General features: G+C 44.0%; 1 protein-coding gene across 1 annotated transcript; it reads right to left on the bottom strand.

The window, feature by feature from the left end:
* Window positions 1-1,370: 1,370 nt before the first annotated feature.
* Window positions 1,371-12,229, bottom strand: PDCD7 (programmed cell death 7). Its single transcript, XM_007447679.1, has 5 exons — window positions 11,354-12,229; window positions 9,260-9,398; window positions 4,086-4,322; window positions 3,727-3,814; window positions 1,371-2,032 (listed from the first exon to the last, which is right to left on the bottom strand). Exons 1-5 carry the CDS (start codon window positions 12,185-12,187, stop codon window positions 1,909-1,911), a joined length of 1,422 nt encoding a protein of 473 aa, XP_007447741.1. The 5' UTR covers window positions 12,188-12,229; the 3' UTR covers window positions 1,371-1,908.
* Window positions 12,230-15,990: the final 3,761 nt, after the last annotated feature.

Here is a 15,990-nt window from a genome sequence, read left to right as displayed (position 1 = left end):
GCGGCTCCCCATCACTCGCATTACAGCCTGAACCACCCCTCCCCAACACTGGTCCCTAGAAAAACTGTCTTCCACGAAACCAGTCCATGGTGCCAAAAAGGTTGGGGACCGCTGCCTTAAAGTACCAGTAGCTGCTGCCACCACCACTACACAGGGCATAAACTAGGAAAAACTTAACAAAAGACCAAACAAATAATAAAAATAATGCTCACTTTATTAAAACTTTGCAGAAGCTGAATGAGAGGGAAGAGGGAATGGTTTTTTCCACCTGAGGTTAAATGCTTTCTTTTCCTTGGGTTCTGCTGCCTGAGTTTTCCTGAGTCCCTGCTCCACACTCCCTAACCCCATCAATGCAGGTATCTTAGTGGCAAGGCTGTCTGGACACCAAACATACATTGTACAATTCATCTTTTATTTCTACTCTTCCTGCATCTCATCAGAAAATGGTGGAGATTTATAACAAAAGGGCACACAGGCCTACGGGATTATGTGAGGTTAATCACATCAGATTCTGACATTTATGAGCTTAGAAACACTTTAGAGGAGTGCTGGCCCTCATACCCTGTTAACTCTGTAATGCATAACATATAAACAGTGCAAATGAAACAACAAAAAAGGGACAAATGTGTTAGCATCTTGTATCCAAGAGCTTCCAAGTACATGAAATCACTTCCAAAGTTGAGACGTCCTTTCCTGCTTATCCAGAGTTGGATACCGTCTAAAAAGTTTGGTGCTTGAGATTCACCTTCCGGTAGCGAATGCCTAGTTAATAAATTTTTGAACTTTGCAGTAAATGTCTTTCATCAACGTGGAAGAGTGTGTAGCGATTTGGGAAGCAACAAATTGGGGGCAAAGGCTCAAACTAAAAATGATATTTATTTAGCTTTTTGGAAATATAAATAACACAATAAATGGCAAAAAGGAAAATAAAATAAAACAAAAAACCTGACATGTTATATGACTGATCATCTCCAGGCACAACAGCATTTATTAATGAGTATAAAAAAATAAATTTTATTATTTTTATCTGCTTTTCCCCCAGCTTAAACTACATGTATATTTTTGGAAGCTTGAGTTCCTAAGAAAATTCCACAATTTCCACTATACCAGCTCCCACAATATGACTGAGTGAGATTAATCAGGGTCCCACTCCCATAAGGAAATTAATTTTTATCCTTGCAGATTCTGAACAACCAGACCTCTAGGAACTTAAAAAGCAGGTGCTTTCATTAGGATCCTTCTAATATGGGGAAAATGCAGCCATCATCCATTAAAACACAATCCAGTTTGGGTACAGGTACTCTTCAGGCTTTCCAAGTTCTCCACTTAACTACCAGACAAGGCCACCAGCTTTTCCAGCAGCCCAGCCTCTCCAGCTGCACCAAAAGTGGGATTCACAAAACTGAAGATAAAGCATTTCTGACCTTTCTTCCTGGAAGTTAAGAGGCCCTTTGGGTAAGAAAGGTAAGGAGGTTTTGCATCAAGCTTGCCTTAACAAGGAGTACTGGGGGAGGGACTGCTAAATCTACCCAGTGCACACCTGTGTCGAGGGTATGAGTGTATAGCGTATACTTATCCATCACCATACAAGAAAGATAAGAGTAAACTTATAAATCAATCTGGACCAAGCCCCTCAAAAGAGAGGCGAATTTCATGAACCAAGGCCACTGCCTGTCATAAAAACCTCAGTTCACCTAGGTCCTTTCCTGAGGAACCATATTAATCTCCTGATTCAAGAGGCACCTTGGCCAGGACAGAGGACAGAAGGAAAATGTAACTTCTGGGTAGGGCAATGCCACATGGAGTTTAGAGGTTGTGATTTATACTACAGTACAAGAAGATGGCAGCGTCACTAATACTTAGAGCTGGAAAGAGCCTTGGCTGGACGACACTCCTGGAGCATCTTTACTAATGCAGCTTAATGGCGGTTGCCCAGATGTCGTTGCTGGGGAGCGGGGGAAGAACCCATCCTTGGGGAACGGAGTTGCCTTTGGGATGATCAGATGGCACCAGGTACTGATCCCAATCATGCCTTAATGAGAACATTACAGAACAACTGTTTATTTTTGTTTCATTCCAAGCACTATGTTAGCAATTAAATATTCTATTTCAGGACTTCGCTTTCAAATGACCGATATGAGTCCATTAAAGAACTTGATTTCTAGAAATTATGCAAAAGACTATTTCTTAAATGTACATATATGTAAGTGGGAAAAAACGCCAAATAACTTATATTTTATGGATAACCAAATAATGAATATACAGTCGATCCTCATTATTTGCAGATTCTGTGTTTGCAAATTTGGCTATTCACTAAAATTTATTTGTAACCCACAAATCATTACTCATAGTGCTTCCCTGGTTACTTGCCAACATGCACAGAGCAGTGAAAAATCTGAGTCAGCAAAAGGCATGTTCCCAGCTGTGGTGGAACAAGGTGACACTCTGCCTTCTTGTTTTCAGCTCCCCTACTGTAAACAAGTATCCTTTCTGTAGTCTGTTTAGTACCACATTCTTCAAATTTTTGTGCTTTCTACTGGCATTTTGCTGTTTAAAATGGCTCCCGAGTACAGTGCTGGAGTGCTATAGCTAGCATTAGAAGGCTGTGATATGCCTTATGGAGAACACATGTATGTTAAATAAGCTACCTTCAGGCATGAGTTATAGTGCCATTAGCTATGAGTTCAATGTTGATGAATCAACAGTATGTATTAAATAAGGTGTCTTTAAAAAGAAAGACAAGGTTAGGTATTGATCAGTTGATGAAAATGTCGTGGCCAAAGGCTCACAGGAGCCTAGCTCTGTATTTCCTTCAGGAGCAGCAGTTCAGTATTCTCTAATTCAGCATTTGCAGTTTTATAGAATATAGCTGCTGTAAATAACGAGAACCCACTATAATATATTTGAAGGCTAAAACTTGTATATTAACCAGAAATACACTTTTCCCAGAACAGCACTAAAGAGTACTGTTGGACCTTGGAAGGATCCTCAGAGAGCACTTAGTTCAGTGGTTTTTCAAATCAGGCTTTGAAGACACTTAGGCCCCAAGTAGATGCTTTGGGGAGTCTAGAAATAACAAAGTGCTTCCAGTCAATAACACATTTAAACTGCCTGTGGAACCCATTCATTCATTCTGTTATACAAACTGATTTTTCAAAAGATTACATTTGGGAGGGTACTACTGTTCACATTTGAAGGCCACAGTCTAGTCCATCATTTTCACCTTGTAGGTGAGGAAAGTGAGACTCAGAACTGAAAACTTTACCCAGCTCATTAGTAACTGCAGATTAAAGTGAGACTCCTTGTTCCTAGCTCTCTTGGCTTTGACCTGTAAGAACTCACAAGTCAGTATGGGTCTTTGTTAACAGTCTCCACAGGTGAGTATACAGGGAGGGTTTCTTTTCCTTGGTCTGTTTAGCAGCAGAAGAGAATTAGAAAAAGGAACTCAATGCTTTAAGTCAACATAACAGCTATAGCATGGGATAATACAGAGGGCAAGTCACAACCTGAGTTTCAGTGTCTTCACCTGTTAAAATAGGGACATCTACTTCTCAAGAATTGATGAGGACTAAACAAGACGTGTGTGGCATGCTTCAAACTTGGAAACATTCTATAAACTCATAAGGAACTAAAAAAGATATAGTAGTAGACCTCAACAACATAAGCACTTTGTCGACTGTTTCTTGCTACCTAAGGGAAGGAAAACATGGAGAATGCCCCTCTGACCTTATCTGGATGAGTGCTGGCAGGGAGTGCTCAGCCTGGAGGTAATACTGACGGAAAGGCTGCAAGAGGTGAGCAAGTGGGAACTCATCTGAAAAAGAAAAGGCACAATACCATGTCATCATGCTTCATATGTACAGCATATTTCTCAAGGCAAAGTGACTTAGTCTATGATTATACAATATGATCAAGTGTGTTTCATCTTTATCCTTGATTTCCAGGATATAGTTTAGAATTCAAATTCTAAAGGATCCTTCCAATTTGTCGCCTACCACCTCTTAGCTTAGGTAGAGATCATCCATGAGGAAAAGAGCTGTCAATCTAGTATTTTTCTCTTCTCCACTGGTTACAGAGGAACTTACCTGGATCCCCAAATAACTTGGACTCAATTTCACGCTTCTGTAGTAAAAATTTCTCTTTTTCTTTCCTCTGTTTCTTCTCTAATTCTCTTTTCCTCTCTTCCTCTTGTTCTCCTTCCAACATAACTCTGAGGGCTCTCTCTTCAGCTTCATATAATTCAGAGCGTTTTTTAATGAGTTTTCTCAGTCGCTGAAGGTGATGCTCAAAGGTCTCATCTGCTGAGGCTGGAGGACAGACCCCTGGGCAAAGAGATGCAAATGACATTTTAGATACAACTTTTCCTTATCCCCAAATCCATGTTCTAATGAGCAGACTCAAAGTCCTACTTACAGTATGAATTTGGTTAGAGTTTACAAATTCCAACCAGCCTTCAAGGCTCAATTTGATCTTTTTGAGTCTTCAATTAATTTCACCCTAACCTGACTTTCACTAACTCCTCTTTCTGTATCACACTACTTAACCTTTGATTTTGTTTATTTCTTAATGGTTTTGATCCTTCAGTTGGAGAATTCCTCTACTAAAGGGAGGAACTGTCTTTTACTTCTTCACTGTGAAATTCCTACAGCACAGACTCCTTAGACCCAACTAATAAACAATTTTTCCTCTGAGTCTGAACTTCTGAGAGCGCACGCTGGACAGTGAGGAAGAAATACACTTAACCAACCACAATAACCTCACAGTCTGCTGCTGAGGGCAGGGTGACCAAATATTTCATTTGTCCAGTTTTAGCACTGAAAACCCAGTGTCCTGGGACAGATGTGATGGTTGGTCACCCTGATTTGGAGGTCTGACTCTTTTTTCCCTCAACCACGGCAGCTAAGTAGTTGCAGAATTCACTCTCCTATCTTCATCTCCAAGGCTAACATTCCTTCAGATCATTTTGTCATGATTTCTTGGCTTGAACAAGTTTTCATCTACTCATTCCCACCTATGGAAACTCTACAACTCAAATCCATCTTCTACTAAGTTGCCAATTATTTTCCAAATACACACAAAATTCTTATGCACTGAGAATTAAGCTGTCACTTTGTTGTTTCATAATAATTTCATGGTTTTGTTTCATTTCTTTACCTAGACCAAGGATTGGCAAACCTTTGCCAAAAGCGGCCAGACAGTGAATATTTTAGGCTTGTGGGTCATACAATCTCTGCTGCAAGTACTAAAATCTCTCAGTACAGCAAAAATACACAGACACGCCATCAGCCCCAAAGTGCCTCCAGACCCCTGAGAAGGTGTGGCCTGCTCCCATCTCAGTGTGCTGGCCTGCATCACCCGCGCTCATCCCCCTCAGCCTTTCATGGATCCCTCCTGACCACCACGACACACTCCCTCTGAAACGGCCCCCCCACCAATCCTCCTCCTCCAGACTCCCTGCGACGACATGATCTAAGTTCCTGCCACCTCTACCATTACTTCTCTAGTTCCTGCAGCTCCTAGATACCAATGCTTTCTCCTTTATTCCCCTTTAGCCACCCATACCTTAGGGCCTCGCGCAGTCTTTGGACCTTGGCATGATCAGAAAAATGTTTCCACCTCTGAAGTCTTAAACCCAATTATTCTCTTCTCTGACTTTCTACCCGAAGCTCTGTCATCTTCACTAAAACCTCCAATCTAATATATCAGATTTCACCAAAACGTGTGGTCGCCCATTTAGAAAAACCCCAATAGACCTGTGCTCTGTGCTCACCTGCCAACTGCAGACTCATTTGATTATGTGACCTAGTGCCAGTGTATAGTTACATCAGCTCAGCCCATAATGGCACCTCCCTACAGCCATACTCCCATGCGTCTCTGGTTGGCTCTCACTCATTCCTCACAACAATTATTTCAAACATTCACTTCCCTCCTAAAGCCTCACTTCTCTACTCTTAGCAAACCATCTAGCATTTTCCCTAGAGAATAGAGGCTATCAGGCAGGAAATCCCTTAATTTTTTGCCGCTGACTTTACTCATTTGCATTACTACCCATCCTTGCCCTCTACATTTTCATTTCAGTGGAAAATGGGTCCTTCTCCACTTAAGTTAATTCCTCCATCTGAGATCTGAATCTCCCTACTTCCTGCAGGACCTCAAGCCATTAACTATCCCTCCTGCTTCTCTTCACAGGCAAACTTTTAATAAGCTGGACTCTCTGTCTGCTTTTCTTATCTCCTCCTCTTTGATCTAGTCTAGTCTGGCTTCTACCCATACCACTCCACTGAAATGCACCCAGCACCAGTCACTAATAATCTGTTGGGTACTAATTCCCATGGATGTTTATTAATCTTTATATTACTTGATAATAATAATAATAAACACTTATACAGCATTTACTACATGCCAGGACTGTTTTTTGTTTTTTGTTTTTTTGCAGTACGCGGGCCTCTCACTGCTGTGGCCTCTCGCGTTGCGGAGCACAGGCTCCGGACGCGCAGGCTCAGTGGCCATGGCTCACGGGCCCAGCCACTCCGCGGCATGTGGGATCTTCCCAGGTCGGGGCATGAACCCATGTCCCCTGCATCAGCAGGCGGACTCTCAACCACTGCACCACCAGGGAAGCCCGCCAGGACTGTTTTAAACACTTTATGCATGTTTACTAATTTAATCATTGCAACACCCCATGGATCAGTACCATCACTATTCCCTTCTTACAGGTGAGGAAAAACCAAGGCACAGAGAAGTTTAAGTAACCTGCCCAATATTATGCAATCTCTCTGAGCATTTGCCACTTTCCAGAAAAAGTAAGGGGTCTACACTTTCCTCCTATCTCTGCCCACTCTTGATCTCTTTTGTGGCCTCCTCCTTGCCCATCTTGATTTTGACATTCCCTAGGATTTTGTCTTTTGGGGCCTCATCTCACACTGCACAATCTCTTCAAGGTCATCCCTACTTACAGCTACATGCCGATAAACTCTTATCTAGGATGTACCACAGGTACCACAAACATAACAGGTCCCAAACTGAACTCATCAGCCCCAAGCCTGTTTCCCCTCTTGTTTTCCTGGTCAATTAGAATGGTATCATCACTCATTCAATAGATCAAGCTAGAACCTGGAAGTCATTTTTTTCCTTCAGCTCCCACATGCTGAGTTCCCCCAAGTTATTTACTTATATGTATGTACACACACACACACACACACACACACACACACACACTCTACTCACATCTCTTAAATCTGTTTACCTTTCTCCAGCTCACTATCTGACTCTTAGTTCACACTCCCATATTATCCCTGCCCAGACTGCAATAGCCCCATCAGTCTCTCTTTTTTCCTCCCTCCTAGAAGCCCCAAACCTTTCTCTACTCTGCCAGCACTGATCTTTGTCATCTCTGCTTAAAATCTTCCAGTGGTTCCACTCAGCTTTAAGCATAGGTGAGAAGTCTAGCCTAGCAAATAAGACACTTTGAGACGTGGCCCTGCTTACATAACCAGCTTCGTTTTCTCAGCACAGTGAGAGAACGTAGAAAGTTACTCTTTTTCTTTTAAAGTATCCAACAAAACCAGTTCCTAGATACTAAATCGTTTTACATTCAAGTCAGTTAACTCCAGAGCCTGCTTATTTTAGATCTTAATTTCTCCTAAAATGTCTTCCTTCTTTCAGACCAAAGTGAGGAAAACTAATAGAAATTGTGTTGTACAATAAATTCACTTGGCATAAGTTTACTGAACACTCAGCTCACGGAGGACATGAAGTAGGGGAATATGAAATAGTAGCCCTCAGGTTTTGCATTATTATAAGGAAGAGATAGAGGTAGACACAGTAGATGCAAACTCCCTCTGATTCATGAATGCTTTGTGGGGTCATCTGATTCTGAGACCTGAATGTGAATCAGCCAGTGTGGAGGCTGGCATGTAGAAGTTAATCATTTAGCTAGTGAATGAGCCTGACTGAATGCACATGTCCCAGTGACATTTTATTAAGGATCTGAGCTGCAGTTTTCAATTATATTTTAAACCACACAGGGCAGATCATTTGCTATTGTGGTACTTGCTAATTTGTGTACTCTCCAATATCCATGGTGAATGTCAATGGCCTACAGCCTACTAAATAAGGCAGCATGTTGTTCAAGCCAGGGGCAAATGAGAAGGAGCAGTAGGTCACCTCAGCCCAGATCAGGGAAGGATGGAATTTACTGTATTTACTTTTGAAGGATAGTGAGAGCTAAAAATGGCAAAGATGGGACTACTTTTGAAGGACAATGAGAGCTAAAAATGGCAAAGATGGTACTGAAGGCCCTCCAGACAGACAGACTGGCAAGAGCAAGGATCCAGGCAGGCAGGAAAGCACAACTGGGGAACTTCTAGAAAACCAGTGCTCCCTCTAGAGGCAAGAGGAGACCACTGAGGTTCTCTGGGTCCAAAAGTGACATGCAGGTAAGCCAGGGACACCCAGGCAGTCTGCAGGGCACTTCCTGTCCCATCCAACCATTCACACCTCTACAAATATCAATGTTTCAGGTTTGAAATGTATATGAAGGAGCATGCTAAGTTTTCGACACCTTCTGAAGCACCAAGTAAAGATAGAATAGCTTTCACCTTGGTATATGGGCAAAGTTGACCAGCCACGCCAACCTCACTCAGAAAAGTTGTGACCGGGAATGCCTGGGGTGGCAATGATGAGTCAAGAGGAAGACAGTGCAGGACTTCCCTGGTGGCACATTGGTTAAGAATCCGCCTGCCAATGCAGGGGCCATGGGTTCGATCCCTGGTCAAGGAAGATCCCACATGCCTCAGAGCAACTAAGCCCGTGTGCCACAACTACTGAGCCTGTGAGCCACAACTACTGAGCCCACATGCCACAATTACTGAAGCCTGTGAGCCTAGAGCCGGTGCTCTGCCACAATAGAAGCCACTGTAATGGGAAGTCCATGCACTGCAACAAAGAGTAGCCCAGCTCACCACAACTAGAGAAAGCCCATGCGCAGCAACACAGCCAAAAATAAACAAATTAATTTATTTTTTAAAGTAAAAAAAAGAGGAAGACAGTGCAGTGGGTTCCCACATCCTTTTCAATCTTGGCTACCAGGGATAAATATCTTCTGAGGCTTTCTACTTCCAAAGTTCTGAGGTACTGCTGATAAGCTTAGTTACCCTACTTGGTGAAAATAATGAAGTATCAAGCATTTTTCCTTCAACAATTTTGGGGAGGAGGGGGCTAGCGTAAAGAATGGAAAGAAATGCAAAGCCATGGTTACCTTTCCTTGCTGCAGCCTCTTTCCTGAGTTTCCTCAATTTCTCCAAGGCCCGAAGAATGTCCACCATTCTTTTGGTGTCTGCTTGTTTTTTCCTCACTTCAGATAGGACACCATCAGCAGCAGCTTTAAGTTCCTGCTCCTGGAGGAGAAAGAGAGCCCATGAGACGCAGTATGGAACCTTACGAGGAACAACCTTACAGCAGAGAAAATCTGCCTGGCTGTGAGATTTCACAGGATTAGACAGTCCCAAGGTTAAGAAAGACTCTACTGGATCTACATCCCAATTTCCTGAGCCATGCACAACTCCTCTCTACATTGGTCCAGCCAAGGGATTATCTTCTCTGCAGCTTCCATGTGGGCTCTTGCCTTTGTTTCTTCCTCAGTTTCTCAAAGTGTGGTTCAAGGAACATCTGCCTCCAACTTACCTTGTTAAGTTGGGGCTCTCTTATTAAAAATGAAGACTCCTGGATCCAAAGATTCAGACTAGCAGGGAAGATAAAGAATGGGGTTGGAAAGGCCTAGGACTCTACAATGTTCTCAGTGATAACCTAAGCACGGTTTGTGCCCTGATGCTCTAAAGTCTCAAGGATCTCTTTGATATGACAGCCTTTTAAACATCTGAAGACCCAATCTTACTCTTAAGTTGGTTCACATGTAAGCTAAATAACCCTGGTTCCTCAAGTCACTACTCACAGGACTCTGTCTCCAGTACCCTCACAGTGCGTGGTAGGGAGGATCCTTTTGCCTAAAAGCTCTCTTTCCCATCTTTCAAATAAGAACTATAGTTTCACCATTACAGACACACCATGCTGTTTCACTCTTTTGTTTCTGGAACTGCACATGTTGCTTTCACTTAGCTTTGACATTTCCTACAAGACTCAGCTGAGATGTCACCATATCATCTGGGAAGCCTTCCTTGATACCTTCCCCCAGTGGATTAGATATTCCTTCTCTGGGCTTTTATAGCACCTACAGTTGAAATCCTATCACACACCATGCTATACAGACATGATCCCCCATGGTGCTCTAAGCCCCTCAAGGACAAGCACTATGTCCTATTCACCCCTACTTCCAGCACTCAGCAGTGGGCCTGCCATAATGGGCCCACATTAAATGTCTGGTGAACTGACTCATATCCCCTTAGGTTAAGGCATTGCCTCCAAGTACTCTCCTTTAAAGCGCTGATATATTCCTGGAGGTGTGAAGACAAAGCTTGCCATCAATATGCTTTAGAGGGGAGTTGGATCAGACTCCAGGGCTGTAGCAGACACAAAGAGGACACAAGCCTGTACCCGCTGGTTGTGGAGAGTGGAGGGAGAGGGGAAGTCCCTAGAGGCATTCAAAAGTAATGAGAATGCCTTAACTATCTGACTGATTTCCAGTTTCACCCTGGCCCTCTACTTAAGTTAAAACTTGAGATCAGTAGTAGGCTTTGGAATCGAGCAATCTGGGCTCAAATAATGAGTGAAACTGCCACAAACCGGTTGTGTGACTGTTGGCAAGTTAACCTCTCTATGCCTCAATTTCCTAATCTGTAAAACTGGGATAATACTGCCTACCTCTCAGACTGTTACAAGGTTTTGAGTAAGTGCTCAAAAATACTATCGTTGAACTTGGGATATTGTTGAACTTGTAAATAAAGGAATCCTGGGGAAATCATCACTAGTGCCCCATCAGCCAATTAGGGTATATGTTCCTTGAGAAAAGGCCCCAAGTTCTCTTTATTTTGTATTCTTAAAATCACCTAGAGCAGGACAAGACGCAAGGACCCACATTCTTGTTCGTCCTGAATGTTACTAAGTGGACAGAACGCTGGAGCAGAAAACAGATCTGTCATCCCTGCAAAACCACTATGCAACCCTATACTTTGTATTTATGGGACTTTGCAGCGCACCTAGAGCATTTGTGTTATGTACTGTACACCATTAACACGCAACCAAAACGGAAATATGAGGTCGGAAAGGCAAACTATCTTTTTATTTTACGGATGAGGAAAAAGAGGCTTAGCCCTGAGGAATGACAGTGCAAAGCCTCAAGCCCCATCGGGTGTCAAACACCACTAACCCTGCTCCCGTGTGCATCCGCTGCTCTTACCCGCTTCTTCTCCTCCACCTCCTGCACGCACTTGACCCTCCAGCGGTCAATCTCCTGCTCACGCTCCGCTGCCCGCGTGGCCTCCGCCTCCAGCTCGGCCTCGCGTTCCCGGGCCCTCTCGCGAAGCCGCAGCCGGCGGCGCCGGACCCTCTCCAGCCTGCGCCGCGCCTCGCCCACATAGGCTGCCTGGGTCAGGAGCTGAAGTCGCTCGGCCAGCTCGGCGCGCAGCGGCTGTGCCTCCGCATGCAGCTGTGCCCAGGCCACGCCGTCAGCCTCGGCCTCGTGCAGCGCATGGCCCAGGTCGCGCAGCCGCCGCACCAGGCGCAGGGACCCGCGCAACCGGGCCCGCACCTCGCCCAGGTTGGGGCCGGCGGGCGCGCGCTGGGGCACCGGGCAGCCGGCCCGCCGCGGGGTTCCGAACACCGCCTCTAGCCACTGCCGGTCACGCAGGCGCTGCAGGGCCGCGTCCCCAAGCACGTCGGACGGCGGCGGTGCTTCAGGCCAGCGCGGGCTCCAGGGCGGCCCGGGGCCTGGAGGCGGCGGCCGCGGGCGCTCACCGGCGTCGTTCCCTAGGAAGGGCCGGCACTGGGAGCCGCCGCCGCCGCCGCCCCCGCCCCCGCGGGAGGCTTCCCCGGGGGCCCGGGGCTGCAGAGCCAGCGGGGGCTGGAGGAAGGGGGCGGAGGCCCCCGGAAAGGGGCCGGGCCGCTGGGGAAGAGGCGGTGGGAAAGCCGGAGAGGGTAGCGGCGGTGGCGGACAGCCGAAGGGGGCGGGAGCCGGCGGCTGCGGGAGCGGCGGGCCCGGGCGACCCGGTGTGAAGAAGGGTGGCAGAGCCATGGCCACCACGGAGGGATTCTGAGAAGTGACAGGAATCTGAGTGGTTCCCAGCGAAAGTGTCTTCCGGGAGGAAGTGACGTATACCGCGCGCGACATAAGTGTGACGCACCCGACCCAGGGAGCCCGGCGCATGGATGGGCGTTCATTCAACCCTTCAATTCAAAAATACTGTCCTTACTGAGCATTCTAGGTGAGGAGCTAGCCCCTTTGCAGTGCGACTAACAGATACAGTTCGTCTCCTCGTAGAACTACCTATCTAGTAAAGAAAACACATTAATCAAGTAATCCTGCAATCAAATGCAAAGGGCAGCGGCGAATGTAAGTACTACCAAAGAGGAAAAAAGGGCAAGAAGAGCTTATAGGAAAATTAAATTTAAAGAGGTTGGGGAAGGTTGTCCTAAGGATTTGAGACTCCATCTGAGGTCTGAAGGGTAATTATGAGTTAAATCGTAGAAATAGAAGAGAAAGAAGAGAGGGACGCACAGTCCAAATGGGAACAGCATTTACAAAAGCCCCCTAGTAGACTAGGAGTAGGTCTGGTGCGGGAACTGAAAGAATGCCAGTGTGGATGGAGCACAGAAAGCCTGAAGGGAGCCTGGTGATCCTGGGAGGTGGACAAGATCGTAGCGTCCAGGATCTCATATCTTAAGAACAGTGGGGAACCACTGGAGGGTTTTAAGCAGGAGGGACAGGGAAGGCCATTCACTCCACATGATTAGATTTTTAAAATTAAACTCTGAGATAATTGTAGCTTAATATGCAGTTGTAATAAATAGTACCGCAAAATTCCGCGTACTTTTTACTCAGTTTCTCTTGCAAAACTGTATTACAATATCACAACCGGGATGTTGACATAATGGTCAAGATACAGAACATTTCCATACTACCAGGATCCCTCATTTGCCCCTTTATAGTCATACCGACTTCCCTTCCTTAACCTCTGGCAACCACTAATCCTTCATTTCTATAACTGTTGTCCTTTCTAGAATGTTATATAAATGGAATCATACAGTACATAACCTTTTGGGATTTACTCTTCTCACTCAGCCTAATCCTCTAGAGATACATCCAGGTTCTTGCATCAGTGTTCCTTTTTTTTTTTTTTTTTTTTTTGCGGTACGCGGGCCTCTCACTGTTGTGGCCTCTCCCGCTGCGGAGCACAGGCTCCGGACGTGCAGGCTCAGCGGCCATGGCTCACTGGCCCAGCCGCTCCGCGGCATGTGGGATCTTCCCGGACCGGGGCACGAACCCGTGTCCCCTGCATCGGCAGGCAGACTCTCAACCACTGCGCCACCAGGGAAGCCACCAGTGTCCCTTTTTATTGCAATAAAGGTGTGCAAAAAAAATGTGTGGATAAAACGAAACCACACTTTGTGTAATCATTCACCTGCTGAAGGATATTTGGGTTCTTTCCATTTGGGGGCTATCATGAATAAAGCTACTATAAACATTTGTATACAGGTATATATGTGAACACAAACCAACATTTCTCTGGAGTAAATGCCCAGGAGTGCAATTGCTAGGTCATACACCAGTTACATGTTTAGTTTTTAAAGAAACTGCCACATTGTTTTCCAAAGTGGCTGTACCATTTTATATTCCCACCAGTGATATATGAATCATCCATTTTGCCTGCACTCTCATCAGCATTTTGTGTATTCACTATTTTTTATTTTAGACAACCTGATAGATATGTGGTGATATTTCATTGTGGTTTTAATTTGCACTTCTTTAATGGCTAATTATGTTGAATATCTTTTCATATGCTTATCTGCCATCTGTATACCCTCTTCACTGAAATGTCTGATCATGTCTTTTGCCCATTTTCTAACTGGATTTATTTTTTTTACTGCTGAAATTTGAGTTATGTATTCTAGATATTAGTCCTTTGTATGTGGTTTGCAAATATTTTCCCCCCATTTTATAGCTTGTCCTTTCATCCTAACATGTTTGTTTTGTTTTTTTTCAGAGCAAAAGTTCTTAATTTTGATGAAGTCCAACTTAGCAGTTTTTCCTCTTATGGATCATGATTTTGGAGTCAAGTCTAAGAACTCTTAGCCCTAGATCCTGAAAACTTTTCTCCTGTGCTTTTTCTGAAAGTTTTCTAGGTTTACATTTAAGTCTGTGATCTATTTTGAGTTGACTTCTGTATAAGGTATTGAGACTTAGTTTGAGCCCCCACTCCCACCCCACCCCTTTGGATGTCCAATTGCTCCAGTATCACATGATGAGAGCTTTACTTTTCAAAGCTGTGAAGTGATGGATGATCCCTTGGGTAAGAGTCCAGCTCTGTACCATGAGAAGAACCAACATGAGCCTGACCTCACTTCCCAAGGGACCAATATTTCTCAGAAACTTTGTAATATTCTACATATTTATTTGTATTTTATGTATTCAGTAATTAGGTAATACTGTACATAATATTTAAAGGCTTCAGTTTTCGTCTTAAAATTTATTAGGTAAGGTATGGATATACCTTTTTATTTTCTAGATGTATACTGTTGTCAATACCATTTATTAAATATTCTTTTCCTAATTTGAAATATCACCTTTTCCAATACTAAATTCCCATATATATTTGGGATCTATTTCTGTACTTTACATTCTTTTCCATTGGTCTGTTCATTCATGCACTGGTACACACTTAAATATTTAAAGGTTTATAATATTTTTTTTCTTTTTTTTTTTGCGGTACACAGGCCTCTCACTGTTGTGGCCTCTCCCGTTGCGGAGCACAGGCTCCGGACGCGCAGGCTCAGCGGCCATGGCTCACAGGCCCAGCCGCTCCGCAGCCTGTGGGATCTTTCCAGACCGGGGCACGAATCCGTGTCCCCTGCATTGGCAGGCAGACTCTCAACCACTGTGCCACCAGGGAAGCCCGGTTTATAATATTTTAAAAATAGAAGATGCAGTCCTTCCTCATTCTTCAGTTGTTGGTTAGGTGGAGAGGCTCTGGAACCAGTCTACCTGGGGTTAAATCCTGGCTGTTACTTACTAGTTGTGTGACCTTGAGAAAGCTACTTAAACACTCTGGGCTTAAGTTTCTTCATCTAGAAGGGTTGATAAGAGTATGTACCTCATAGAGTTGTTGCATTAAATGAAGAGTGACACAGAGTAAGCACTATGAGTGTGCATTATCATTTTGCTTGTTTACCATTCTTATTTTTTTGTGTGAACTTTAGAATCCATTTGCCTAGTTTCATTTTAAAACTTATTGGCATTTTATTGGAATATTAAATTTATAAATTAACATAGGGATAACAGACATCTTTATAATATTGTTTTCCCATTGAGGAACATGGGATACCACTTTTCATCAGATTTGCAAAAATACCTACCCATCCACTCTTCCACTTACATTGCTATCATCTTAGTCCAATCCATCATCTTCTAGTAGGTTTATTTTAATAGCCCCAAGTGCCCCTGATTTAGTCCTTGGTCCTCTGTAGTGTGCTCTCTTATACCGCAACCAGAGTGGTGTTTTAAAACTTACATCTGATTATGTCATTTCTCCATGCAAAACCTTCTGGCAACTTCTCATCTCACTCAGAATCAAAGCCTGGAAGGGAACTGGAAACAGCAAGATCAACTTGTAGTTTACTGTGGAGGGGATGTGGGTTCAAGAGAGTTATGTTTTTTATGTTGATAAGAATTTATCTGATTGATATATACACACTACTATATGTAAAACAGAAAACTAATAAGGACCTACCGTATAGCACAGGGAACTCTACTCAATACTCTATAATGGCCTATATGGGAAAAGAATCTAAAAAAGAGTGGATATATTTATAACTGATTCA

Source organism: Lipotes vexillifer, unplaced genomic scaffold, assembly GCF_000442215.2.
Source record: "Lipotes vexillifer unplaced genomic scaffold, Lipotes_vexillifer_v1.1 scaffold975, whole genome shotgun sequence".
Classification (NCBI taxonomy): Eukaryota; Metazoa; Chordata; class Mammalia; order Artiodactyla; family Lipotidae; genus Lipotes; species Lipotes vexillifer.
Note: the sequence above shows the minus strand (reverse complement) of the source record. Positions and strands in the feature narration are given on the sequence as shown.